The sequence below is a fragment of the Solanum dulcamara genome, chromosome 11 (assembly GCF_947179165.1).
Source record: "Solanum dulcamara chromosome 11, daSolDulc1.2, whole genome shotgun sequence".
NCBI lineage: Eukaryota > Viridiplantae > Streptophyta > Magnoliopsida > Solanales > Solanaceae > Solanum > Solanum dulcamara.
The window spans coordinates 59685928-59713588 of NC_077247.1; the positions used below are offsets into that span (position 1 = coordinate 59685928).

General features: G+C 36.0%; 4 protein-coding genes across 6 annotated transcripts; 3 read left to right on the plus strand and 1 right to left on the minus strand.

Moving 5' to 3' along the window:
• Nucleotides 1-3288: 3288 nt before the first annotated feature.
• LOC129873172 (probable galacturonosyltransferase 14) lies at nt 3289-8252 on the plus strand. The gene is made up of 6 exons (XM_055948206.1): nt 3289-3988; nt 4699-4754; nt 4880-5035; nt 5237-5827; nt 6769-7071; nt 7304-8252. The coding sequence occupies exons 1-6, from the start codon at nt 3772-3774 to the stop codon at nt 7583-7585; spliced, it is 1605 nt and encodes a 534-aa protein (XP_055804181.1). The 5' UTR covers nt 3289-3771; the 3' UTR covers nt 7586-8252.
• An 824-nt stretch (nt 8253-9076) lies between these two features.
• On the plus strand, nt 9077-12179 carry LOC129874322 (membrane-anchored ubiquitin-fold protein 2). The gene is made up of 5 exons (XM_055949582.1): nt 9077-9446; nt 9817-10109; nt 11279-11443; nt 11646-11736; nt 11809-12179. Exons 2-4 carry the CDS (start codon nt 9977-9979, stop codon nt 11699-11701), a joined length of 354 nt encoding a protein of 117 aa, XP_055805557.1. The 5' UTR covers nt 9077-9446; nt 9817-9976; the 3' UTR covers nt 11702-11736; nt 11809-12179.
• A 1823-nt stretch (nt 12180-14002) lies between these two features.
• LOC129871973 (chaperone protein ClpB3, chloroplastic) lies at nt 14003-23198 on the plus strand. Its single transcript, XM_055946797.1, has 11 exons — nt 14003-14384; nt 15148-15366; nt 17332-17569; nt 17887-18082; nt 18261-18315; nt 18405-18555; nt 18878-19186; nt 19791-20056; nt 20237-21166; nt 21303-21623; nt 23052-23198. Exons 1-11 carry the CDS (start codon nt 14136-14138, stop codon nt 23058-23060), a joined length of 2943 nt encoding a protein of 980 aa, XP_055802772.1. The 5' UTR covers nt 14003-14135; the 3' UTR covers nt 23061-23198.
• Nucleotides 22830-27306, minus strand: LOC129871974 (pentatricopeptide repeat-containing protein At3g29290). Of its 3 annotated transcripts, XM_055946799.1 has the most exons (5): nt 27186-27305; nt 25292-26986; nt 23690-23870; nt 23443-23579; nt 22830-23293 (listed from the first exon to the last, which is right to left on the minus strand). In XM_055946799.1, exons 2-4 carry the CDS (start codon nt 26915-26917, stop codon nt 23575-23577), a joined length of 1812 nt encoding a protein of 603 aa, XP_055802774.1. In that variant the 5' UTR covers nt 26918-26986; nt 27186-27305; the 3' UTR covers nt 22830-23293; nt 23443-23574. The 3 variants fall into 3 exon arrangements, with proteins under 3 accessions (XP_055802774.1, XP_055802775.1, XP_055802773.1); XM_055946800.1 differs by having other exon boundaries at nt 22830-23261; nt 25292-27306; XM_055946798.1 differs by having other exon boundaries at nt 25292-27305.
• Nucleotides 27307-27661: the final 355 nt, after the last annotated feature.

The following is a 27661-nucleotide window of genomic DNA, read 5'->3' on the forward strand; positions in this document are numbered from 1 at the left end:
GAAGAGCAAATTAGCCATCTGGGACTGTTCCTCTGGGTGCGTGACTTTGTGGGTTTTAGGAGACCCGCAAAAGGAGTGACGGACTCATAATATTCACTTTCTTTCGCACGTGAAGAATATTGGTACTTATCAAATCTACGGTTGTTGTGATGGTGAGATTTTAATTTTTTTTTATTAGACTAAATGCTTCGGTTAACGCTCGGTCTTGTTATTGTTATGATGTTAGGAAAAACACCTGGAAATATTTGAAAACTTCATTGTTTTCGGTGAAGGGTTGTATTGAGAAAAATATTTATACTTATGTGGAAAGCCTAAGGCTTGTCCGATGATCGATAGCTGTATTGGAGCTCAACTAATCTAAATCAGTCATGACAATAAGATTATTTCTCGTTTACAGGGGAAAAGAGGTCTTCATTAGACCTGTAGATTTAGCAATTCAACTCTGAATTGAATTTTCCTTTTAAAATTCTATTCACTTTATGAATCGGTTTAATTACTATAGTAGAACAAATTTGGTCTCTTATTCTGTATAATGGAAGTTTTTTTTAAAAAATAATTCTTGTGATGTTTCAGCATGTTTTTTGCCATAAATTCTTTGCAAATTTTAGGATTTGTACAGTTGTTTGTGCTTTGTGTTTCTCTTTATTAAAATAAAGTTTTTTTTTTTTTACATTTATAATTGAACAATGTTAACAGACAATTATAATAGCACATTCAATTAGACGTATTAGCTCGGAATATTCTTCGTGCATATTGAATAAGTTTTATCATAATTATCAGTGACATATTGTGTGCCTAAGTGCGACGACAAGTCAGTCCAGTTGTTTTCCGAAAACCAAAAAAAATAGCTTTTTAAAAAATATATTTTCAAGAAAAATACATATAAAATTATTTTTAAAAACACTAATTATTATTTAAAATTGTTTTTAATTTATTGGTCAGATATATTTTTCAAATATAAGTTGATTTTAAAAATTTCGCCAAATTTATTATAAGAACTAAGAAGTTAATCTCAAGATATTTTTTAAACAATATATCAAATTTAATTATTTAAATATGACATAAAAAAACTTCCTACAATTTTTTTATGGAAAAGGGCCAAAATTACCCTTCAACTATTCAAAATAGACCAAATATACTCTTTGACTATATTTGGGCTCAAAACTACTCTCCCCGTTTAATTATTGGACATTTCTACCCTTCCTTTTAACGGAATAAGATGTGGCATATCCAATGTATAAATTATAATGCCACATAAACGTCCACCTAAGCATATCCACCCCACCCATTAAAAGATCAAACCTTCCCTAATAACTCTAATTTTTTCTTACTCCATTTACTTCTCCAATTCATAGTTTCAATTTAGAATTTTGAATAACTCAAAACCTTAAGTGTCCGTGAATCATAGTATATGAAAAAGAGTTTCCATTTAAGGGCAATCATTTAGCAATTTCTTACAATATAATTCCCCCTTTCAATTACCGGAGTAGAATAAATGTGGACCGTTTAGCCATAAGATGGAAATTGAGAGAATTAACGGTAATATAGGAGAACTGCGCTGCAGTAGATATGGTTAAGCAACGTTATTTCAGCAGAAGTGCAGTGATTTGTGAAGGTGTAAACATAGCTGCTACTATCACCACTTTGAGGATATTAGTTTTAGATGATCCAAACACAACCATGACGCTTTTGGCTTCCTTACTAAAAATAATTTTTAAAATAATACGAATTTTCAAAATTCTAAATAGAAACTATGAATTGGAGAAATAAATGGAGTAAGAATGAAATTAAAGTTATTAGGGAAGATTGGATCTTTTAATGAGTGGGTAGATGTGCTTAGGTGGACGTCTATGTGGTGTTATAATTTACACATTGAATATCACATCTTATTCCGTTAAAAAAAAAAGTACAAGTGATTCATTAGTTAGGCAGGAGAAATAATTTTAAACCCAAAAATAATTAAAAAATATATTTAATCTATTTTTCATAGCTGAAGAATAATTTTAGTCCCTTTCCATTTTTTTTATTCAAATTGTAACTAGAAGGTCCTATTTACGCCTGCCGCTTATATTGCACTATTGACATGAGCATTGGCGCCGACACCAAAATTGAATCACTAAAAAAGTCGTATCAATGCTGGTGTTTGACATATTTTTTATTTTTTTTTAAAATAATAACTATTTTTTATTTTTTTTTAAATTATAATTTTTTATACGACGTGTTAGAAATTATAAGATTTTTTTTATTTTCTTAAATTTTATGTCAAATTAGAATAAATCAAATAAATTAAAATGAAAAAAATAATATACATGCTAATATAAGAAATACAAATAATAATAGCAGAAATCTCTTTTTAGTTTTTACGTCAATTAGAAAGTAAATAGGAGTGTAATAGTATTTGTGAAAATAAAAGGAATACGAATTGGCATATACTCGATGTAGAATATGGTACGCTTGGTCAATCATTTTCTTTACTCAGTGCTTCGTGTATTTTTTCAGATCCACATGAAAAAACCAAAAAAGTGTGCATGTGGCATCTCCTATTAATCATGCATTTTAGAAGTCGTTTTGAAGACGAAATTATTTTAAAATTAATTAGTTTTGTTTGAGAAGTGAAATAAAATAACATAATTAAAATATAAATTTAATTTCAAACTTAATTCTGAATATTTGACTTTCTATTGATCAACTAAACGAGTCCTAAGTTTCTTATAATACTAAGATAGTACTACTTACTGTACTAATTAAAAAGTTTAAACAAAACAAAAAGAAGGGGTCCATGGACCCATCTCAAGCAAAAGTACTGGTTGTAATTATTTATACGGATTCTAATAACTAAGCGTCATTTTCAAAAATAATTTTTATTGTGTGCAATATAAATTTAATTAAACTTTAATGTGTGATTTAACATTTTTAAAATAATTTTACATACAAATTTAATTGAAATGTGGAGCACCACTCACTAGCGTTGGATAATACAGGTGGAATTTAAAAAATATTTCAAATAAAAGAAATAATTATCAATTAAAATTTATACTCAAGTACTCGTTCCTTTTTATCATCAACAAATAAATACTTTCATATTTATACCCAAAAAAGATAAGTAATTATAATCCCTTAATTTTAGTACAAGTTCATAATTTAGCTTTCATTCTATAAAGACAGCTCAACATATTCCCAAAGGCCACACGGTTTTGACTCAAAATATACACGCAATTTCCAATTTTTATTCTAATCATTAATTCTAGCTGAAAATTTGGAGTAATATTAGTAATAATAATCAAAATTAGAAACAGCAAAGAAAACAAAAAAACACGTACTCTTAAAAGCTTTTTTCCTTTTTTTTTCTCTCTCTACATTCAATCTTCCGATCTCAGGGAGAAAATAGCAAATCCTCTGAATTTGTTCTTCATATATTTCTGTTCGATTCAAATTGAATTTGAGGAAATCTATACATTAACATATTCAGATTCATTGTGCTTGTGGGTATTCTTCATATATTTTGTTCGTTGAGGGGTTTGGGGGACTTTGATTTGATATACAAATGCATTGGTCTCGGAAGGGACCAGTTTCTATATCATTTGATTGTTTTGTTGTTGGATCTGATGATGAGAAGAACAATAAATTTGGATTGTTCAAGAATTTCCAAAGAGAGTAATAATAATAATAATAATATTAATCCAGGAGGACGTAGTGGTGTCGTAGTCGGCGGTGTATTGTCATACAGAGTTGTGGTGGATTGGAATTGGGATTGGGTTTGGGTGGAGGAAGATGCAGCTTCACTTCTCACCTAGCATGAGAAGTATAACGATATCGAGCAGCAGCAATGGAGGATATGGTGATTTGATGAAGATCAAGGTCGCAGCTCGCCATTTTAACTACCGAACGCTTTTCCATACCATACTTATCCTAGCTTTCTTGTTGCCCTTTGTCTTCATTCTCACTGCTATTGTTACCCTTGAAGGTGTTAATAAGTGCTCTTCCATTGGTACATTTTCTTCTCTATGATTTTCCATTTATGTTTATGTATTTATCTTCCTAGATCCTGATGTGTATCTATGCATATTTGACGAGGCAATGTTGGTAGTTTGTTTGGGTATTTAAATGTTGTTTGAGTTGAATTGGAAATTATTGTTTGTCACTCTAGCTAGAGATGCCGTTGGAGACGTTTTTGTATCTTAGGATTGTGTGGAATTACGGGAAAGTTAAGGCTGAACTTACTTGTCTTACAATAACTTGCCCCAAGGATTTGAATTTGATGACAAACACTAAAAGAAGGAAACAAGCAATAGAGTGGTACATGGTTTATGATCTTTTTTGTTTTTGTTTTGTATTACCTTCTATTAATTTTACTCTACACTGCTCCACCATTCAAATTAAGAAATTGTTTATGCATTTGTGTCCAATTTAGGAAGCAAAGTATGTGATTAAGCCCAAGTTATAGATGTCCGAGTGCATTGGTTTTGTGGGGGTGGGGTGGGGGGTTGCTTAGAGTGTTGTTTCAAGTATTCTGCATGAATGGTATTTAGTAACTGCTTCTCATGTATGGTGTTGGTCTTGGTTGTGATGCTTCTAGTTGACATTTTTTTGTCACCCATTTTACTTCAGAATGTTGTTGGATATGAGGGACCCCTTTCATTATTATTATCTTTTGTGTTTTTTGCAAACTTTAATTTCATTTTCTTCTCTCGGTTTCAGATTGTTTAGGTAGACGATTAGGACCAACGCTTCTAGGACGAACTGATGATACAGGGGTAAGTAAACTTCATTCTACATTGTCCCTTACTGTCATTGCTCTCCAATCTTGTGTAAACTTTTTACATGGAATTCCTATTCTAACCAAGTCTATGCCATGGTTTCTCTGTTGCTGTTTCGGCAGAGGCTGGTCAAGGATTTTGTTAAGATCCTCAATCAAGTGAACTCTGAGGAAGTGCCTGCTGGCTTGAAGCTCCCAGAGTCCTTTAGTCAACTTGTTGCTGAAATGAAAAACAACAAGTACAGCGCAAAAGAATTTGCTTTGGTGCTAAAGGGAATGGTATGTGCATGTCACTCTTCTCTAGCCTTTTTAGTTGTGCATGTCTATTAGGATTATTTGTTCTTGCCTTTCCCTTGGACTTTCTACCGTCTGGTCAGTGGAGTTGAGTTACTGACCCCCACTTTGGTTTTGAGTGCCCACAGACACAGAAAGATATTGTCCTCCTTAGCTGAACTTCGTGTTGAATTTGCTATTTTGCAGATGGAGAAATCTGAAAGAGAGATTAGGGAATCAAAGTTTGCAGAGCTGACGAATAAACATTTTGCTGCAAGTGCAATTCCCAAAGGCATTCATTGTCTATCGCTGCGGTTGACTGATGAGTACTCCTCGAATGCTCATGCACGCAGACAGTTGCCTTCACCAGAGCTACTCCCTATGCTATCTGATAATTCATTGCATCACTTTATAGTGGCCACTGACAACATCCTGGCTGCCTCAGTTGTGGTCAATTCTGCGGTGCAGTCAACTCTGAAGCCTGAAAAGATTGTTTTCCATGTCATCACTGACAAGAAAACATACGCAGGCATGCACTCATGGTTTGCTCTGAATCCTGTCACTCCTGCTCTTGTGGAGGTTAAAGGCGTTCATCAGTTTGACTGGTTGACAAGAGAAAATGTTCCAGTGCTTGAAGCAGTTGAGAGCCATAATGTTATTCGTAAATACTACCATGGAAATCATGTTACAGGTTCCAATCTGAGTGATACAACTCCGCAATCTTTTGCCTCCAAGTTGCAGGCTAGAAGTCCAAAGTATATATCTTTGCTCAATCACCTTCGCATATATTTGCCAGAGGTACCACTTTCTCATATCTTGTAAACTGTCTTCTGTTTCTCTATAGCAAAATTTTGGAGGGTGAAATTCCAATGTCTTTTCGACTTCCCTTCCTCTTTCACAGGCAGATGGACATTGAAATAATGCGTTGCAAGAAAAAGTTTTCAATATGTAAAATAGAGTCAACGGCAGGCTAAGCATGCGAATGAGAAACTTTGGATATTTTAAAATGCATACAGCCTGGTTTAGTGAACATTATTTGCATTATTTATCTGAACCTAAGCTAAGTTAATCAAAACTTTCATGAAACAAAGTTTAGCCTATCTTACCCAACATTCGCGACTTCTTGTTGAAAATGTTGTGAAGACACATAAGCAGAGCCTAGGATGAGTATTTTAATGTTTATTTCTTCATTTTGCTGAACTTTAAGATTTTGGTGCTCCAGAGATCATTAACATTATGCACACATGTCCATAAGATGGAATAACAGACTCTTCTGTGTACTGTCCTGCACCACAGCAGCAAGTCAAAGTTTCAATATCATCTTTTCCACACAGAAACAGTATAATGAGACCTTGGTACCCAAGATCTGAAAATGTATTTCTCAAATTACTCTTTATGGAGAATGAAGTAGGTACCCGTAGAATTAGTCGAGCTGCGTGCAAGTTGGCACGAACTCCACGGTTATTTTAAAAAATCTTTATGGAGAGTGAAGCACAGTTATAATCAGACTTTTTGCTTTTCCTTTCTTCTCTTGCTGGAATTTAGGTTTTAGTTTGTATTCACTTTGTAATATTTCCCTCTTCAATATTTGTATGTAATCCCAGAGCCCATTTGTGGGATTACTCTGGGTATGTTTGTGTTGATACTTGTATGTAATTCACTCTCCGGTCCTGCATTTATGTAGATGTGCACTTTTTTCAAATAGCAATCTGAGATTTCTGTGGTGTTGTCTTTTGCAGCTCTTCCCAAACCTTGACAAAGTGGTTTTCTTAGACGATGATGTTGTTATTCAGAGAGATTTATCTCCGTTATGGGACATCAACCTTAGTGGTAAGGTCAATGGAGCAGTTGAGACTTGTAAAGGTGAAGACGAGTGGGTGATGTCTAAGCGATTCAGAAATTACTTCAACTTTTCTCATCCCCTAATAGCAAAGAATTTGAATCCGGAAAACTGTGCATGGGCTTATGGGATGAACATCTTCGATTTACGTGCCTGGAGGAAGACAAATATTACAAATACTTATCATGCATGGCTTAAAGAGGTACTCAATCTTATGCTTTGTGATTTTTTGGGGAAAAATTGGTTTATCTGAATTCCAGCAGCTATGTGTTTACATTTTGGATCTTGCCAGGGTTATGTTTGTGTCTGTCTCTTTGCTGTCCACCTTATTATTCATTTAGCCTTTTCTTTGACATATTCGTCTAGGAGGACTGTTACAAATTTAGTATTTTTAGATTCTGACTTGACATTGTTAAACTCGCTAATCGTTGTAGAATCTGAAGTCGAACTTGACAATGTGGAAGCTTGGAACATTACCTCCTGCTTTGATTGCATTCAAGGGTCATGTTCACCCAATTGACGCCTCGTGGCACATGCTTGGCTTGGGATATCAGAATAAAACCAATATCGACAATGTGAAGAAGGCTGCCGTAATTCATTACAATGGCCAGTCCAAACCTTGGCTCGAGATAGGCTTTGAGCATCTCCGTCCTTTTTGGGCCAAGTTCGTTAACAGCTCCAATGATTTTATCAGTAATTGCCACATACTGGAGTAGTCGACAGATTTTCCTTCCAAGGAAAAAACACAGGAGAATTTTGAAAGCCACAGGCTTTGCAAACTTTTGATTGGTTCTAGGGAATTTCAAATCCAATTGATGAGAAGGAGATTCTGACAATTGCCCGGATATATTCAGGTTTCCAGATTTGATGCTTTGTCTCCTGCAAAAGAGAACCTGCATTCTAGCATGGGCATGAGATTCATTCTTTCAGTATGTAAAATAGAAGTTGGTCACCTTATTCTATTGATTGGACAAAGGACAATATTTTTGGCCCCTTATCTGGGGTTTAGCCTACTCTCTATTACACTATAGCTTAAGAGACAATGATGGGGCATCCTGGGAAATGCTCATCATTGCCATCATCAGTCATTCAAATTGGTGAATTGCGAGAAGAAAAGCTAGGCGCTGCGCCCTGTTTAACTCCCCGCATTGGCCCTTGTTAGCTGCAGAGATGATTCTTCCAACTTAATATTTCATTGTTCCTTGTTAATTTTGTCGTCATTACTCCACGTTTTCTTGATTCAATCATCTTGGTCATATGGAAACTTACATCACATAGTTGGGAAACTCCATAGGTTATTGCTTTGGTACTTGTTTTGTATGATTCAATGATATACAAACTGATATGTGCAGATTATTTTTTACCAAAAGTTTTCCAATCTTACCTTTTTGTTTTTTATCAACATTGGTTTTATTTTCTTGAGGTTTGATGTTTCAAAGACATTTCATTCCTAATCATGGTATTCAAATTTCAATTAATGATACCAAAATTATGGAAAGGGGTTATGAGTTTGATTAGTACAACTGTGAAATCAGAAGGTGGTCAAAGTATAAATTGTTAAACAAATTCCTGCTGAGGAAAGAAGTGCATCGTACCAGCCTGTTTCGTAACTTTCAATAGAGTATTAAAAAACTAAAGAATCCCTTTAAATGCACTCAAAGGGACAAAAAGAAGCAATAAATATTCCTATTTCAAGAAAGGTCTTTAAAAAGAAACTGTCTCCAGCTCAAATCATACAAATCTTTTTATGTATTTTTAATTATTTAATGGGATACGGAAGGGCCAAGAGAATTTTCTTTTAGTAAAAACTAACTCACTTTTCATTTATGGTTTACCTCGACTATTCTATCAAATATATGTACTTCTCATCTATACAAATACTAAATAACCGAATTTGAATAGTGATATCAAAACTTATACTACTAACTTTATCAACAAGTAAACCATATCCTTCAAGGAGAATAAAAGGATACATTGTTGTAATAATAATAAAGAGAAAACAAAAAAGTACTCCCTTTCATTTTTTAAGAAATATTTATTTTTAATCAAATAAAAATAGATGAAAGAATTACTAGAAAAGTTTCAAGAACAACAACATATCTAATGAAATTTCACAGGTGAGGTAGGAGAGCTTCCTACTATCTCATTAAAATAGAGAGGTTTTTTTTTAAAAAAAATAAGCAAAGTTCCAAGAAGAAAAAGAGAAAAAATGTCGACAATTCCATAGAGTGAGGAGGAGAAAAGTTAACTTGATTGACCCAAGCGAAGATGTAGAGAGACATAAAGAAAACTTTGAAAACTCCGAACGAAAACTGCCGATTTTGATTTTTCTTCATCTCCTTCCTCTTCTTTTTCTCCCCCACCCCCAACCCCCCACCTTTTATTTTTCTTCTTTTAATAAAAAAAATATTATTTTATTTTTTCTTATTTTATTGTTAATGCATTACACGTATTACCTACCCTTTCCTTTTTTCTTCCCTGGACTAGTTTTGTAGCTCTATCTGCCTTGAGGAATATCATACGAAATTACTTTGTTGGGTAAAAAGCGGACAGTTTCCAGATCAGTTTCTCCTAACAGTAAGCCCCAATCATGCATCAATTTTTTATTTTTTTTTAAAGAAAATTTAAAGATCCATTCTTTTGAAGAATTATAACTTGATGATTCTTGTCTGCAGTTTGAGTTGATGTATTGTAACTATTTTCTAGTTTTTAGTGTTTTATTTGACTTTTGGGGTTCCTTAATTTAGTGATTTATTGCTTAATTTTAACTCAAGAGTATTGGATTTCTTTCTTTGGGGTTGTTTAAATTCTATTTTGACTCTCTTTTCTTGATTATCTAATCAAAGAAAGTGTAATTATTTATGTGATTTTGTGTGGTTTTATGCACATCTTGTCAATATTCACGTCTGATAGTCCATTAAGAATTCATTTTTTGCTTTTTCTGAAGATTTAAGGCTGGGATTTAGGAATTTGATGAGATCCCTAAAGTGTCAAGAACCAAAGACTAAATTCTTTGGTCCTGGGAGCTCCAGTGATTGTGTTAATTAAGGCTGAACAGCTTTCAGGAAGATCCTTGTGTTGGGTTTGTTTTGTAATTTAGAACAAGGATGTCTACAGCTCAAGATCAACTGGAGATCAAGTTTAGATTGATTGATGGAACAGACATTGGTCCGAAGAGTTTTTCTGCGGCTACAAGCGTAGCAACTTTAAAGGAGAATATCCTTGCTCAGTGGCCTAAAGGTTAGTTTAGTTCTTGAATAGATGCTAATTGTGTGTGAGTTTTTCACTGACCCAAGATTTCTGTTGGTGACTTGATTGCTCAGAGAACCACAATCATGGTTGTTAAGTCTCTAAAATTATTTTGGAGCTTTCTGTAAATTGACAAGAATTGCCTAGATTATCATAGTCTATGATCTGTAGTTGTGACTTCTATTAGATATAAAGCTTCGTGGACAGTTCCTTTACTTATGCCTCCTACCGGTAAGGAATGCGTATACAATTTCGTAGGGACTCTGAATGATAAGAAATTTTGGTAAGTTGTAATTCAGATAGTTGAGGCACTTTGCAGCTTCAATCAAACAGTGTGGACTTTCTCTTGAGATTGCTTTGGCTTCTTTCTCTAAAGGGATATTGGTTAAGAAAGTTGACATGGTAGACTCTGATAGTGTTCAGATGACATGAAGCTCTGGCTAACCAAACCCTTCAACTTGTCTTATGCACTGATGCATTATTATTTGTTATTCAAATATTGGGTATTCGCTTCTTTCTGATAGGACTCTTTACTTGAAGTATGAATTTAGAAAGGAAAATTGAGAAGCCTAAAGAATAAATTAGAGGGTATTGCCCTTGAACAGCTTACTCAAGCACTCAAGATGAGCTCAATTCTGGGTAGAAGAAAGAGAGAGGAGAATTCTTATTGTTAACCAACTCTCACTGACCTAACAGCAAATGCGACCACGTGCAGCTCACGCGACTCTACTAACTACTTCAACTAACTCGGTGAATACACATGAATGGAGAGTCGTCTAATTAGGATCGTATCACTTTTAGAATGTCCTATTACATTCACACTTTGCTAAGTATGTCAAAACCTTGATGGAACTTTAAGCTTTGCATAGTTCACCAGAGCAGGTATTGAGTAAATCATGTTTCTCAGATTCGAGATGACTCTGAAAGCATTAAGTTGCAATGCAAGCAAAAATATATCGAATTAGGAACTTGAGCTCTTTCCTCGAATTCCTTTTTTATATTTTCAGATTATTTTACCTGAATGTTGTGCTCTTCTCTCTGTTATCAAAGATTTTCTGCTATTAATTTTCTTTCTATAATCTTTTCTTAAAAACTGGGTTCAATCTTAATTTTAAGTTTGTAAGTCATGTTTTCTGAGACATATATCTTATGTAATATAGAGAAGGATAATGGTCCGCGGACAGTAAAAGATGTCAAGTTAATCAGCGCTGGAAGAATATTGGAGAACAACCGAACAGTGGCTGAATGCAGAAGCCCATTATGTGATATTCCAGGAGGAGTTACGACCATGCATGTAGTTGTTCAACCACCAGCTCAGGAGAAAGGTCAGCTTAGATTCACTAAACATATCAATGACATACATGAACTGAAACATAAAAACAGTATTTACATCAGATTGTCTGTAGGATGTTTAATTCATTTCTTTCTTTCGTGTCCTTTGCCAATTTCCATTCTGTATTATATGTTCCTTTTTGTTGTGGCGCTGTTTCTGAACAAAATGTTTGTTGTTTGCTACTTGTGAAACAGAGAAAAAAGCATCAGATGACATGAAGCAGAATAAGTGCCTCTGTGTTATACTATGATATTCAGTTCCAACAGGGGGATGGCTATATGCAAGGTAGGTAGTTACTCTTCGTCACCAACAGATATCAAAGTCTGTAAACTGATGTTCTGGACCCTCTACTTTCAGATAAAGACTGGTGGTTGTTAACAATACTGAAGTTGGTGAAGTAGTAACAAACATGAGTTGTTGGCATGCCATCCATTGTCAAGATCGTGTATGGTCTGGTCTCATTTTCTTTTGTATTTGCTGCTTTCTTTTTTAGTGCTTGATGGATGCAAAGTCCATTCTGCATTGATTGAAAATTTGTGTTGCTGTCAAGTATACCATTTCATATCTGTAGGACTCTGTTGTCTGTACAAAATACGAATTAACTCGTTGGCTGAATTCATAATGTAATCTTGAATATCTTCTTATCTTGGTCGATGTAATATATAGATACAAAAAAAGGATTTGGAATATATTGCATTGAAATCCAAAGATTTCTCTACTTCAAAGTTTGTGTTCGATCTCAGTTGTACAAGATTGAATTTTGCAGATTTTTTGTTTTCCCAAAGAATCCAACTTTCCATTTGTTTCTTCTGCTCTCAATTTGACCACCACAATCAGCATTCAACCAGTGGGTCATTTGTCATATTCTCTGGAACAGTCTTGTTCTGTGCGATAAAACGTTTTAATAGCATTGCTGATCTTGATTGAATAATCTGGATATTCTTGGCCTTGATTGCAACTGATATGTTCAATGGTTAAGAAATTTTAGTACTGTGGACAACAAAGATAAATTCGAAATACGTATTTGTTGTTGTTGTGACGTGGCTGTTGTTTCTCCATAAACTGCTACATTGTTGAGGAGGAATCTTTGTCAAATTGGCCTAACTAGCTTGTTCTTGAGCACTATATTGAAGTTTCTACAGCTAGTGCACGTTTTATTTACTAGTAAGAGGTGACATGTCCCTTCTCCGAACCCCTTGAAACATGGATACTTCCTTCCTGAACTACATTATTGTGATTTTTCTTGGAGCTAAGTCAGGATCCATCGAAATCATATACTGTAATCGAAAGGTAGGATCCTGGGCTCTAGCAAGCTGGGTTGAGGTATATATAGCTGCGACATGGTACAGAAATGGAAGAAAGACACACTAAAAGCTCTTGATATAGTAGCAACTAGTAATGAGTGGTTTTGATACAAATTCTTGAAAATACAGCAGTCAGCTGCTTATTGTTAATCAGTGCATGTCTAATGTATTGAACAAGCAAAGATGTTAGCTAATGATGAAATAGCAAGCATATTTAAGACGGTTTCATGAATTTGAGCTTCCTCCATTCTTGCTATGCACACGTCCATCATCACGCTAGAATATTGCAATTTTGGACAGGTAAGTAGGAAAGGTCACATATCAACAGAAATGAATAAACGAATTTATACCTCCTTTGATATAATCTGCCATCTAAACAACTCATCCATGAATCCGAGTCGTTCAATTAGTCACTGATGCTTGTGAGCAGGTTGGTCTAGTAATTAATAACAGGTTCAAAATGGATTTGTGCCGTAGATGTTGAACGATCTACTCTACACAGGTGTGGGCTTACAGGGCTAGGGCTCATAAACCCTTTCTTTCATTTATCAATAGGGCAATAGGGTCCTGCCCTGGGCGATCACTTTTCTGAGTCGGAATCGATAAGTGGAAGTCATAAAAAAGAAATCTTTCTCTTCGCACCTCAAGTCAAGAGGAAGGGTTGCTTGTCAAATTGGTCTATATATAATAATAAGAAATTTCTTTCTATTGTTTTGGTACAGCTACCTCCCCTCGCAGTGTGACCTTTTTCTAGACTAGGCATAAATGTAAGATACTCTTAAGTACTGAGCTGCCCTTTAAATGTAGCTCATTAGTTCCAATTTACACCATTTAAATACTGTAATATTTAAATTTGTTGGGTTAGCTTTAAGCTGATACAAAATATTTTTTTCACAAACAATTTGACCAAGAAAATGTTCCTGGAATATTTCAAAAGTATATCCTTCTGGAAATATATCCTTCAACGAATTACCTATAATTTATTTCTAAATAAAATTAAAAAATTGTTACACTTTTCTTTCATAATAAAACAAAAAATAAAAATGATAGACTAGACTAGACTAGAACAGAACAGTATAGCTGAATGGAGAAGCTGGTGATTAGATTCTACATGTCAATTGTGGGGTCCAGGGATACCATCCAAATCTGCCACGTGTATGATCCTTGACGCGCATACGCACGCGCTCTCTCTAACACGTTCCTGAACTTACGAGAACACTCCACCGGACTCCCTATTAGTTGTTATATTCTCAAGCAAAGTCCCCAACTTTTCCTGTATTTACCATAAGCACTCCTCTATCCGCTGCAACTTCTCGTTTTTCTTCTTCTAGAACGTTGAGATAATAGAATCATCGGCACTGACGCATTTTGTTCACCGATATGTCCACTGTGACGTCAATTTCCGGCGTGCAGTTTTGCGTTCCTTCTTCTTTTTCTAATTCTTCAAGCAGAGTAGCTTTATTTTCTTCTCATTCACAGCCGTCCGTGAACTTCTCAGGCAAATCGCGACTTCTCGACAATTGTAATTCGTTGAAATTGAAGAGGAAGGATGTGTTCTTCACTAGAAAAACTGAGAAACTGTGCAAGGGTTCCAGGTTTAGCGTACGTTCTGATGCTTCAAATGGAAGGGTAAACAACTTATTCATTTACTTGTGGATTTTACTTTTAATTCTGATTTGAATAGCTCCGTGATGAGTAAATGCATGTGTTTGCTATACAAGCTAATGTGGAAGTGTGAAAACAGTTTTTTAGAGCTCATCGCCTCATCTAAAAGCTTTCAGAGCAGCCACACTGGACACATCAATTTATTAGAAGGGAAACGATGCCGAAATGAGTAAAACTAGTATAAATGGTGCCAGCTAGTTTGTGATATAGTCATAGTTGATTGATATTCATAATAGGAAAATTGAAGTGAAAATCAATTGATTGACATTTTGGAGTGGCACTCAAGCAGTTGATAAGTCACTCTCTCATTGAATGAATTGATCAAAATGCAGTGAGCTCTCTGTACTTGCTCATTTTGCCGTCTGGGTGTTTTTGCGTGTCTATTTGTTTGCCTTAATTGGAATGAAGAGTGGGAAACTTGTTTGGCAAATGTGAGTCAATGATTAGGCATATAGAGTTGTTCCCTAATATCTCTTGGACTGAATGAGCTGTAAGCAAAGGATTGAGAAAGCAATACCAGTTAGTGGAGATTAGACTAGCTATCCATGTAGGGAGAACCCTTAATTGCCTTAACGGGCAAATTATATAATTTGGAATGAAATTCTTCCAAGTAGAGTGGAATAGATATGGATGATTTATATAGCCGTTTTGACTGATTTGGGGTTGAGGTGTGATGTGTTGATTATTATATTTCACTCAATCCAATTAATTGGTTTTGTAATGGCAGATCATTCAGCAAGATTTTACGGAAATGGCATGGCAAGCAATTGTTGCATCGCCAGAAATAGCAAAAGAGAACAAGCATCAAATAGTAGAGACTGAACACTTGATGAAGGCACTGTTGGAACAGAAGAATGGGCTGGCTCGTCGTATATTCTCCAAGGCCGGTGTAGATAATACCCGCCTTTTAGAGGCTACCGATAAGTTTATTCAACGACAACCCAAGGTATGCTTCAGATCAACTCAAAGTCTTTTGCTAATTGTATGTGTTAAATTAGGTTTTAGGCCTAACTTACATTCTAAAAGCTAGCTCACTTTAGCTCAAAGTGAGGAGGATTGCTCAAGTTGTTTTATAAGGAGTTTACTCATTTCATTAATCATCTCATTAACCACTAATATGAGACTTTTTTCATTCAACACCCACCTCACGCCCGATGCTTAGCATCTGGTGCCTATGGATGCTATTCTGATACCATGTTAAATTAGATTTTAAGTTTAACTCACCCTCAAAAGTTAGCTCAAAGGGAAGAGGATTGTCCAAGCTTAATGAGAAGTCCACCTATCTCATTAACCACCAATGTAGGACTTTTGTCATTCTTCAACAATATGCCATGTTCACTTGTGCATCATTGGTTCTTTTCTAACTCCTGCTTAGAAATGATTTAATGTTCAATTATCAACAGTAATTGGTATTTTCAGGATCAAAATCGAAATATGTCCGATCTTTTATTTTTGCTTCTTCATTTTCCATCCATGTAGAGTTTAGCTCAAAATTCTGATTTGATCAGATGCCATTTTCTTGTTAATGGCAGTCACTTTATCTTAAAAGGATCTAGTGAACCATTTAGTCAACACATGACCATTTTCAAGCATGCTAGGTTTTTTTTAGTAAAATGTTAATTTCTCAAGAATTTATCTGAACATGTGCACTTTAATTTATTTTCAGGTACAGGATACTTTATTGTTGTAATCAGTCGTCAGTGTTACTTTTTATGATGATGTTGAGTAGTATGTCTCTGCATACAGCTTAAGTTTATGGACTATTTCTATTGCGTGATTTACCAAGATGTCCCTCTCTTATGTTGTTTTGTCGAGGATGTCATACTCCATTGGGGTTTAACCAACAAGAAAATAGTAGGTGGTAAAAAATTCAGTAAGTTAAAGAGGTTAATGCTCCATTTTTGCCTTTCAATCATCCTGCCCCTGTTTTTCATTAAATGTTTTTGATATGTCCGTACCCACTTTTAGAGCTAAAAACAATCATGCGCTTGCGAAGAAAGTTCAACGTAGTTGCTGAGTCGAGCTTGATTTGTAGCTCAATTTTGAAAAGACATGAGCTCAGGGGAGCTTATCCTGGCTCATTTAGTGTTCACAAAAAACCATCCACGTTTTTCTCCAGAAATATAAAAAGCTAATTTACATTCCACTCTGAGGGCTTCTAGTTAACCAACTAAAGTGATTGGATGGAAAAATATTTATTTTTATTTAGGATGTGATTCAGCTAAATAAATCAACAAAAGGAGCTTAACTGGCTATAGATGAGCTTATAATCTAGCTTGATATAAGCAGTTTTAAACACCAGATCGCCAAGCAAGCTAGAGTTTGGCTCTTTCTCGTCTATAGTTGAGCTTGGCTCAGCTCGTATAGATAGACAGTCAGTTTGGCTGGTTTACATCTTCACCCGTTTGATGGATGCAGAACGTATGGGAATTTACTCAGTGCTATGCAGTTAAGATTAGATTATATGGTAGCTTGGTCAACTGATTCTCGTAAATTGCTCTTTAAGAGAGCACACATACTTCCTCCATCCTATTTTATGTGGCACGGTGTTCAAGGGAAAAAAGGAAGATTTTTGAAATTTGTGGTCTAAAAACATCCATAGATATTTGTGTGGTTGAAAATCATTTCAATAAGGGTGAAAGGGCAATTATAAAGTTTTGCTTGTTTTTAATTATAGTAAGGTGACATTCTTTTTAGGACGGACTAAAAAGGAAAGGGTGCCACATAAAATAGGACAAAGGGAGTATATTATAGGAAGCTTCCAACTGCCAGTGATGCTTAGTCATTCGAATTAGTCCTGTTAAGATACTTCCTCTCTTTTGAGATCACTTCTAATAACAAGCTGCTTAATACATTGTCCTCTCATGTACTATAGATAGCTAAATCTGTCTTCTTGGTTACATCTTTCCAGGTTATTGGTGAGTCAGCTGGTTCTATGTTAGGCCGAGAGTTGGAAGGTTTGATGCAAAGAGCCAGGGAGTACAAGAAAGAGTATGGTGATTCCTTTGTGTCAGTTGAGCATTTGGTGCTTGGCTTCATTCAAGATAAACGATTTGGGAAGCAACTGTTTAATGATTTCCAGATTTCCCTGAAGACACTGAAAGCTGCCATTGAATCCATAAGGGGACGCCAAAATGTTATTGATCAAGGTAGTGAATTCTTTCTGTTATTGGTGGAGCACTTCAACTAACTTGCATATGTGGATCTTGTCAATAAGTGTAAGAATGCAGACATAGTTACACTTTATGGACTCTTACGTTCATTACACTTTGGATCTCTTCTCCCTTTCATGTGATACAGGGAGCCGCTTCCTAGTGTAGTCCTGAATGTGTTATATGAAGATTTGACTGGTATACACTATTAGCTTCTTAGTTAACAACAACCTTACTTTCCCAGCACATGCTTGTCTGCAATATTTCCTTTAGCTTTTCCATCTCGAAATAAATCTTGCTTATCACTCTTGCAGATCCTGAAGGGAAGTATGAATCACTAGAAAAATATGGAAAAGATCTGACCGCTATGGCTAGAGCGGGGAAGCTTGACCCAGTTATAGGCAGAGATGATGAGATCCGTAGATGCATACAAATCCTCTCCAGGAGAACAAAGAATAATCCAGTGTTAATTGGTGAGCCTGGAGTTGGGAAAACTGCAATCTCTGAAGGGTAAGTTAATTCTTATTATTGAGCACGTAGAAGAGGGAGTCGGAGCATGTGATTTAAAACTTTTGGTTTATATGGCTCATTTGGAATATGTTCCATTGGTCTCAATTTGTTGTTGTTTTTTTCAAAAAATACTGCATCCTCTGCGTATAACTTATATCCTTCTCTTCCTGTTTGATAGGCTTGCACAGAGAATTGTGCAAGGAGATGTACCTCAGGCTTTGATGAATCGACGGGTTAGTGATGAAGAGATCTTCTGTTGCATTCACCTGACTTATGAAAGAAAATATCTTTATTTATTAATATGTTTGGTTCCTCTGTGCAGTTGATATCTCTTGATATGGGTGCACTCATAGCTGGTGCAAAATATCGTGGTGAATTTGAAGACAGATTGAAGGCTGTGCTTAAGGAAGTGACAGAATCTGAAGGACAGATCGTCCTTTTTATTGATGAGATACATACTGTTGTTGGTGCAGGTATGTTCTTAGGAAACATCACCAGATGTTAAAATGCTGTTATTTATATATGTTGTTGGAACTCCTGTGATTAAAATTAATATTTGTTGCCCCTTCCCTTGAGCCTTTGTATTACTTTCTCCTCTTGCGATAGTTTGTTCATTTGTTGCATGGACGTATAATTTCCCATGTTAATTGGCCTATGTATGTTACATACTGAGATCTTTATGACTCCACCCTACACCAGAAGTTGCATTTCGTACCATTATTTGGGTCCATCCAAGTTTGGACGAATTTTTTTCTGGTTTGGCTCCTGAAAAACAAAATAATTTGTTTTCTTCAGGTGCCACTAATGGTGCAATGGATGCTGGGAATCTCTTGAAGCCGATGCTTGGTCGAGGAGAATTACGATGTATTGGTGCAACCACCTTGGATGAATACCGTAAATATATCGAGAAAGATCCTGCCCTGGAGCGTCGTTTCCAGCAAGTTTATGTTGACCAGCCTACAGTTGAAGATACTGTCTCTATACTTCGTGGATTACGTGAAAGGTATGAGCTGCATCATGGGGTCCGCATTTCCGACACTGCACTTGTTGACGCAGCTATTCTTTCGGACCGTTATATTAGTGGACGTTTTCTACCTGACAAAGGTGAGAAACTGCATGAGACTTGCTGAAAAGCTGTTCACTATAGAGTAACTTGTTATTTCATTTAATATTATAAATATTGTATTGCTCATGGTGCTATAACTTTATTGTTTAGTTTTTATTCTTAATACTATAAATAGAGGGGGTGGGGGAAGGATTACAAGTGGGGAACTGAACCCCACCAGCAAGGTGAAAGTTTTGGTAACCAATTGGACTACTAAGTTTCCCCTGCTTGTGTAATTTTGATTTAAAATTTAGGATAGAACAGACCATTCTTGCATTTGCATGGCCTAACCTGCAATATGCAGGTTTTAGTACTGCTGGTGGATTTTGAATCCTATCTAACTACTAATTATCACTTTATGACATTTGAGTGTGGCCTTTTCAAAATACTATTGGAACAGAAACAATTTGAGCAGTTATGTAGCCACATTTCTTGGATCATATCAAGCATTTCTTCAAGTCTTCGTCATCACATAATTGTCTCCCTGGGTCCAATAAGCTTAGACAAAGTGCATGCACTTGACCTGCATAAATGTGGAGTCCAACATACTTGTTCTTAATGGACTTACAGTCAGTGCTAAAAGTGATGGTTTTCAAAATGCAGCTATTGACCTAGTTGATGAAGCTGCTGCAAAACTGAAAATGGAGATCACCTCAAAACCTACAGCCCTTGATGAGATCAATCGTGCAGTTTTGAAATTGGAGATGGAGAGGCTATCTCTAACTAATGATACAGATAGAGCATCAAAAGACCGGTTAAACCGCCTTGAGGCTGAATTGTCTCTTTTGAAGGAGAGGCAAGCTGAGCTGACTGAGCAGTGGGAGCATGAAAAAACTGTCATGACTCGCTTACAGTCCGTTAAAGAAGAGGTATGCAACTGAAGATTCTCTACTTAATTTTGCTCATAACTAGTGCGTCTTTTGTTTAACTACTCTTGAGTGGAAATGCATTTATATTCTGAGCTGTCAATTGAATTAGCTATAGGAGCAATTCAGATGTAAATGAATTAGATTGCGGTGAAGCTTGATTAACTTTCTTCCTAAATACAGATTGACAGGGTAAATCTTGAGATCCAGCAAGCAGAGCGGGAATATGATCTTAATCGTGCTGCTGAACTGAAGTACGGGAGTCTAAACACCTTGCAGCGTCAACTTGAAGCTGCAGAAAAAGAACTGGATGATTATATGAAGTCTGGAAAATCGATGCTCAGAGAAGAAGTGACTGGGAATGATATTGCAGAGATTGTCAGTAAGTGGACTGGGATTCCTGTATCTAAGTTACAACAGTCGGAGAGGGAAAAGCTGTTGCATTTGGAGGAAGAGCTACACAAACGTGTTGTTGGTCAAGATCCAGCAGTGAGAGCAGTAGCAGAGGCAATCCAGCGCTCACGTGCTGGACTTTCAGATCCTCATCGTCCTATTGCGAGCTTTATGTTCATGGGTCCCACCGGAGTTGGAAAGACGGAGCTAGCTAAGGCGCTTGCTAACTATTTGTTCAATACTGAAGAAGCACTTGTGCGCATTGATATGAGCGAATACATGGAGAAGCATGCAGTTTCAAGGTTGATAGGAGCTCCCCCTGGTTATGTCGGGTATGAAGAAGGAGGGCAGTTGACCGAGATTGTTCGCAGGAGACCGTATGCGGTTATTTTGTTTGATGAAATTGAGAAGGCCCATTCGGATGTATTTAACGTGTTCCTTCAAATCTTAGATGATGGTAGGGTGACCGACTCACAAGGACGCACAGTGAGTTTCACCAATACTGTCATCATCATGACATCAAATGTTGGTTCACAATATATCCTAAATACGGATGATGATGATGATTCTTCAAAGGAAGCGACTTATCAAACAATAAAGCAAAGGGTTATGGATGCTGCACGTGCAATTTTCCGCCCTGAGTTCATGAATCGGGTTGATGAATATATAGTATTCCAGCCTCTTGATCGTGACCAAATCAATAGCATTGTCCGATTACAGGTAACATACCATTTTGAATCTTGAATACATGATTGTTTGTGTTTGCACATATTGTGTTGGAGTGTCGATGCTGGAAGTGGATGCTGTTTCTGGGGTGGAATATTTTTTAAGTTTGAGCCTTTTTTTGTTCTTGCAGCTTGAGAGAGTGCAGCAAAGATTAGCTGATCGCAAAATGAAGATTCAAGTGAGCGAATCTGCTATTCAACTGCTTGGAAATCTTGGTTATGATCCCAACTATGGAGCACGGCCAGTGAAGCGGGTGATCCAGCAGAATGTTGAGAACGAATTGGCCAAAGGAATCTTAAGAGGAGATTTCAAGGATGAGGATACTGTTTTAGTAGACACGGAGGTCGGCACATTCACCAATGGACAACTTCCTCAGCAGAAGCTAGTGTTTAGAAGACAAGAATCTGGTTCAGATTCTCCAGCAGAGAACGAAGAAGCTTTGTCTCAGAAAGTATGAGACTGCACCTCAAAATCTGTTTCAGATACGTACTATGAGTACGAGCAAATAACTCATTGCTCGTATCTAGATTTTGGATATACATATTCACGACTTTGAATAGCAAATACCTACAGTAAAATAATATGGAATTATTTTCTTTTATATGCTAGCATATTAGCCTGAAGAAAGTTGTCGGTTTTCCACCCATGCTTAAAGGGTGGAGGTGGACTTCCAACATGAGATAAAAGGAACTTATGTGTGTTATTTTCAAGCAAAGGATGGAACCAGAAATGAAGTCGCCGCTCTCTTTTGTTGTGCGTGCACGAATGGTGAACTATCAATCGTGTCTGGACGCCTATACAGACGCCTAAAAATTGATACACAGACACGAAGTTTTACTTGAGACACTTCAACTAAGTCTTGTTCCTTTTAAACACCAATCCGCTCAAGTGTGTATTGCTAAGTGCCCCTACGTAGAAAAATTAATGAATTTGTGGTGGGCTGTAATTGCAAGCTCTAGTCATATTGAAGTAGTCAGATGTGATCACTACGATAAAAAGAGCAGAGAACAAAACATACATCAACGGTTAGCCTCACTTCTTTACCTCTATCATTGACAACCCCACACCCACACACCTCTTCATAAAGACATCTACGCATCTCCTCTTCACATGCTTAAACTATCGCAGCTTTACTTTTCTCATCTTGTCCTTCACGGGAGTCGCTTTCAATTCATCCCTGACAGTTTCAATCCTATTTTTTTTTAATATACTCGCACATTCAACTTAGCATTCTCATTTCCACATCCTAGTATATCCACACATCCATCAAATATCCTAGCACATCTCGGAATATAAGTAACAAATTCAATCTCTTCTCGTGTTCCAAGAATTTCCGACAGGACAATTGGTTATATGATGACCAGCATGCAGAAAGCAAGAGCGAGCTTCTTCGCTCGGTCCAAGATCCACCAAATCTAATTTTCTTAAGTTCAGTGTTTACGTAGGAGATAAAGGAGACCTTGTGCCACTTCCTTGTGCCGCTGAGATCACCACGAGAATGAGATCAACATATATATTGCTAATTGAATACAACTATATATGACTTACGTAGTTAAGCAAGCTGCAATACAAGCATTTAAATGGACACTAAGAGCTGAACTTAGTAGTTCATTGCCAGAATATTAAAAAAAACTCTAAAAGATTCTGTGCAAATCACTAGATAGAAATGAATCCAAAAAAATTGCACTATCTAAATATAATTATAAAATCCACGCTCTTCCATATTACACAATCTTATTACAGACAATCATCCATGATACATTGATTTGCTATTACATGAGAGTGCAACGTTTCTCGTAAAAATGTTTTCTATAGATGTATAATATGCTTGAAGATGTGTGTTTCCTCGATGCTTAAAAAAGGCTTTCTTGTTTCTCAGTGTGCTTGAACGGAGAGCAAAGACCAGTGGTCATGACATAATTTGATGTAGATTTGTGAATTTGAATGCTTTGCCAAGTGATTCCGCCAACTCAACTAGATCCTGTCCTCCTCTGGTTAATCGCTGTCCAGGGCGTGATTAGCTTAATTTCATCATTATAATCAGCAGGACTAGCCGGAAACTCTCAATGCCCTGTTGGCCTTGGACAATCTGGGAAATGAAAGCAATAATGACAGGACAATCTGCTCTAAGGTTAGTACATATATACTGAAGAAACTGAACAACTAACTGTTATATACATATGCAACTAACACGATAAGAAATAGGAGATGAGGAGTAATGTAAATGTCAATTTAATTAGAAGTATGGAATAGAAAACTCAAATGTCAACCTGTTCATTAGAGTAGCTGCACCTCAGTGGGTCTTCTTACTCTTCTACATGACCATCAAAACAATACTTATATTTTGTCATCAACTCAGCTACAAGCACGTGTGCACCCATTGACTCTAATCTGCCTCCAGGTTAACCTTCATATGACAATTTATCATAAAAAGGAACCTACATTAGCAACATTGTAACTTATTCATGTCAATGTAAAGTACAACATTCTCTTTTCAATCATAGTTTTGCAAATTACGTTTTCTATTTCTCCTGGAATCTTTTGGTAAGTTTTGCAACATCATAGCCCGTGTCTTGCCATCAGGTTGAAGGCTTCTCTCACGCATTTCCATGTACAGCTTCCTAGCCAAATCAAGCCTTCCTGTTAAACACATCCCTTGAATAGCAGCATTGTAAAGCGACCCATTTGGTTCAGAAAGCTGCAAACCATTAAGTATAAGAGTTGAAGTGACTTAGTCCTGGATAATGATTGATGTCTGATGGTTACTATGCTTCCTTCCTCCCTAATCACTTACCTCCAATGTCAAAGCAGTTTTATTTTTAAAAGGAAAAAGGCTCAAATATGCCATCGAACTTTGAGAAAAGGCTCATTTATGTCATCCGTTAAAAGTTTGGCTCATTTATGCCATTGCCATTTGAGAAAAGGCTCATCTATGCCATTATTTTTTAACTTCGATTTTGGAAAACCACCCAAATAATTTTTAACACTTTTCTATTGGAGTTTTGAATCAAATGTACTATTTTTGCTTCTCCTTCTTCAAGAACACCAAAAACTCTAAATTTTCAACTTTTTCACGAAATCATCTCAAATTTCAATAGTAGCATCCCTTCGAGCTAGATATGTAAACTCAATATCTTTTAAGTTCGAATTCAACCTAACCCAACAAGACACATTTAAAATTTCTTCAAAGTTTCAAAACTTTAAACTCCTTTTATGATAGAATTTTTCCTGCAACTACAAACCACTTGAAATTTTGAACATAGACATAGTGAACTTTAACATAGTATTTTCTGAGTCTATGTTTAAAATTTCAAGTAATTTGGATTTGTGGCGAAAATTCCACCATTAAAGAAGGTTAAAGTTTTGAAACTTTGAAGAAATTTTAAGTGTGTCTTATTGGGTTAGGTTGAATTCGAGCTCAAAAGATATTGGATTTTGATATCTAGCTCGGATAGATGCTACTATTGAAATTTGAGGTGATTTCATGAAAAATTGAAGAAGTTGAAAATTTGAATTTCTTGATGTTCTTCATGTGTTCTTGAAGAAGAAGAAGAAGCAAAAAGAGTATATTTGATTCAAAACTACAATAAAAAAGTGTTACAAGTTATTTGGGTGGTTTTGCAAAATCGGAGTTAAGAAATAATAGCATAGATGAGCCTTTTCTCAAACGGCAATGGCATAGATGAGCCAAACTTTTAATGGATGGCATAAATGAGTTTTTTCTCAAAGTTCGATGGCATATTTGAATTTTTTCCTTTTTTAAAAAAAAAGAAAGAGAAATAGGAATTTTCTGTGTTGGGATGGTGCCGACTGCTGGGGGGAGTTTGAACCAAAGAAATAGTGGTAACAGAACCAAAGCCAAGTTAATAATCAACATTCCAGTGTAGATTTTTTCCCACGGGTTTGAGTTTTTGATATTGCAAATTAAACATTCCAATACAAGCCATGATTCATCAGCGAGTTCACTCTCAAATAAGAAGTTACCCCCAAAAGAGAAAAATGAACAATCAAATCCACAGTTATAGCATATTCATTCTCTGATTCATTTGCAATATGGCAGGGAGCTTAAAGAAGGCAATATATACGGTAGAAGGAGATGCAATGAATGTCATGACTTACTTTTAGTATTTCCACTGCTTCATTGTAGAGAGAAGCCCAGATGCATACCCTCATCAATGACAATAGAGTAAATATGTCAGGTGAATGTTTTTGGCGAACCATGCGGTAATACACTTGTATTGCAACCTTGGGTCTTCTTGCTACCTCACAAGCTCCAATGACTTGATTATAGGATGCAGTTGAAACTGTGAGTTCAGAAGCCTCCATCTGCCACAGTACCTGTACAGATTTATCCCACAACCCAAGTCTGTGGTATGACGTCAAAACAGTATTGTATAGATGCACATTCAAAATGACACTTTGGGTATTTCTTATTCTCTCAAAGAGCTGAATTGCATCACAATATCTATTTGCCCTGTTTAAGGCATTAAGCAATGAATTCCATGTGTATACATCAGGTGCATGACCTAACGATTTCATCAGATCATAAATCTCAAATGCAAGCTTGACTTTGCCAGCTTTTCCAAGTGAGTTAATCACTGCATTGCATGCTCTCGCATTTGGCTTAAGCTCACTGTCCAACATACAATGCAAGACATTCAATGCAGAGTCATACTTACCCTCCCTACTGTATGCTCCAATAATGGCATGCATCGTATCACTTTCTGGGCTCAACCCATTATGAATCATCTCACTGTATGCATCAATAGCTAGTTCATTCTGACCACAACGGACAAATGTGCAAATTAACAGACGGTAAGTGACTGTTGTTCCAACTTGACCATTATAATGCAAAATTTTCCAAATCTTCTGTGCCTGATCCCAGTTGTTTGCTTTTGCAAAAATGGATATCATTGTGTTGTATACAACAATATCAATATTTTCTCTAAGATTCTTACTGCTTATCAATTCACGGAACATGTTTATTGCTGTGTCACAACCCCGAGCATCAGCAACTGCCTTCAGAATTAAGCTATAAGTGTGGCCAGTTGTTAGCTCACGAGCTTTCATGGAATTGAAGACTTTTAAGGCATCATCAAGCATTTCATTCCTCAAGAGGTTTGAAAGAAGGGAATTACATGCATGTAAATCAGGTTTAAGACCTGAAAAAATCATGGACTTGTACATCGCCAATGCACTTTTGGGTTTATTCAGCCTGCTGAGCTTCAAGATCCTTTTTGACAATACCTTCTCATCCAATTCTTCTAGGTATAGATTCCGATTCTCAACTGGATTTTTAGTTTCTTCAAGAAAACTTGAAGGTCGGTTAGTATCAAAATTTTCAGTATATGAATTCATCAAACTGTCCTTACCAGACAATTCCAGGTTATATACATCTTTGGCTGAATTATCTTTCTCAATATCAGAACCCTTAGTAGTCTCTCCATCACACAGTTCACAAGGGACATTCAGAGCTATGCTACACAGGTTATTCACTTCCTTGAAGCTAAATAAAACAGTTGACAACTTTAGCTGTGCAATTCCAAACAAAGTGTATCGCTCAAAAGCATTAACCAATCTAGAACTATTAAAACTAAGGCACCCCTTTACTTTTCCACTACAAAGAGCTAATTTCCCATGTGGATATTTTAACGTATCCCTTCTTGAACAGAAAAACCGATTGTTCTTCTCATTCCCATCTAAAGAAACTGCTAAAGTAGGCAAGTTCTTTATCACATGTACCATACTGGCCCCACAACCTCATAAAACAAAGAATTTCTCACCTAGTTCAACACTAGAACTTGGACCCACCACCTGAAGAAAATAAAGAGATTTTAAGCACCATAACCAATTCAAGTTCCAATCTTTGTCGTTCAATTTAAGTAAATTAAACAGTTGATAATGGAAAGAGGACAGGTATGCATGTTATATTTGTTATCCACAAGACCCATTCAACCTTAAACTGTACTTTTCGTCGTTCGTTTTTTCGACAGCTCAAAGAATTGAAATTTACCTGAAATTTAGAATATGTAGCTCGAGGGGAACTTGAATGCTTCAGCAAACAAATGGAAAGACAGAGGGCAATTCATGTAAAAAAATTCTAATTGAGGAAGAAAAGAAGGATAACGAAAATTTATTACAAATATCTGCACAGTGAGGCGGGCCTTAGGTAAGATCCGGCCCAAAACCCCTGATGCAACATTGCACTCCTCAAATCAGTCTATCAAAATGAACTTTAATTTTTAATAAAGATAATAATTTTAAAATTAAGTTTTATTCCAACTTTAATTTGAGATATTAACTAATTTTGAGATTATTTTATCCCACCATTTGTGTGAGAAGATGAAATAAAATAATTTTATGAAATATTTAAAGATTAGTTACATCTTAGATGAATTCATTGAGTAAGTTACAAATCTCTACTAATACTTACATCTTTAACCAAATTAAACGGCCAAGGCAAACAACTTATTGTCATAAAAGAAAAAA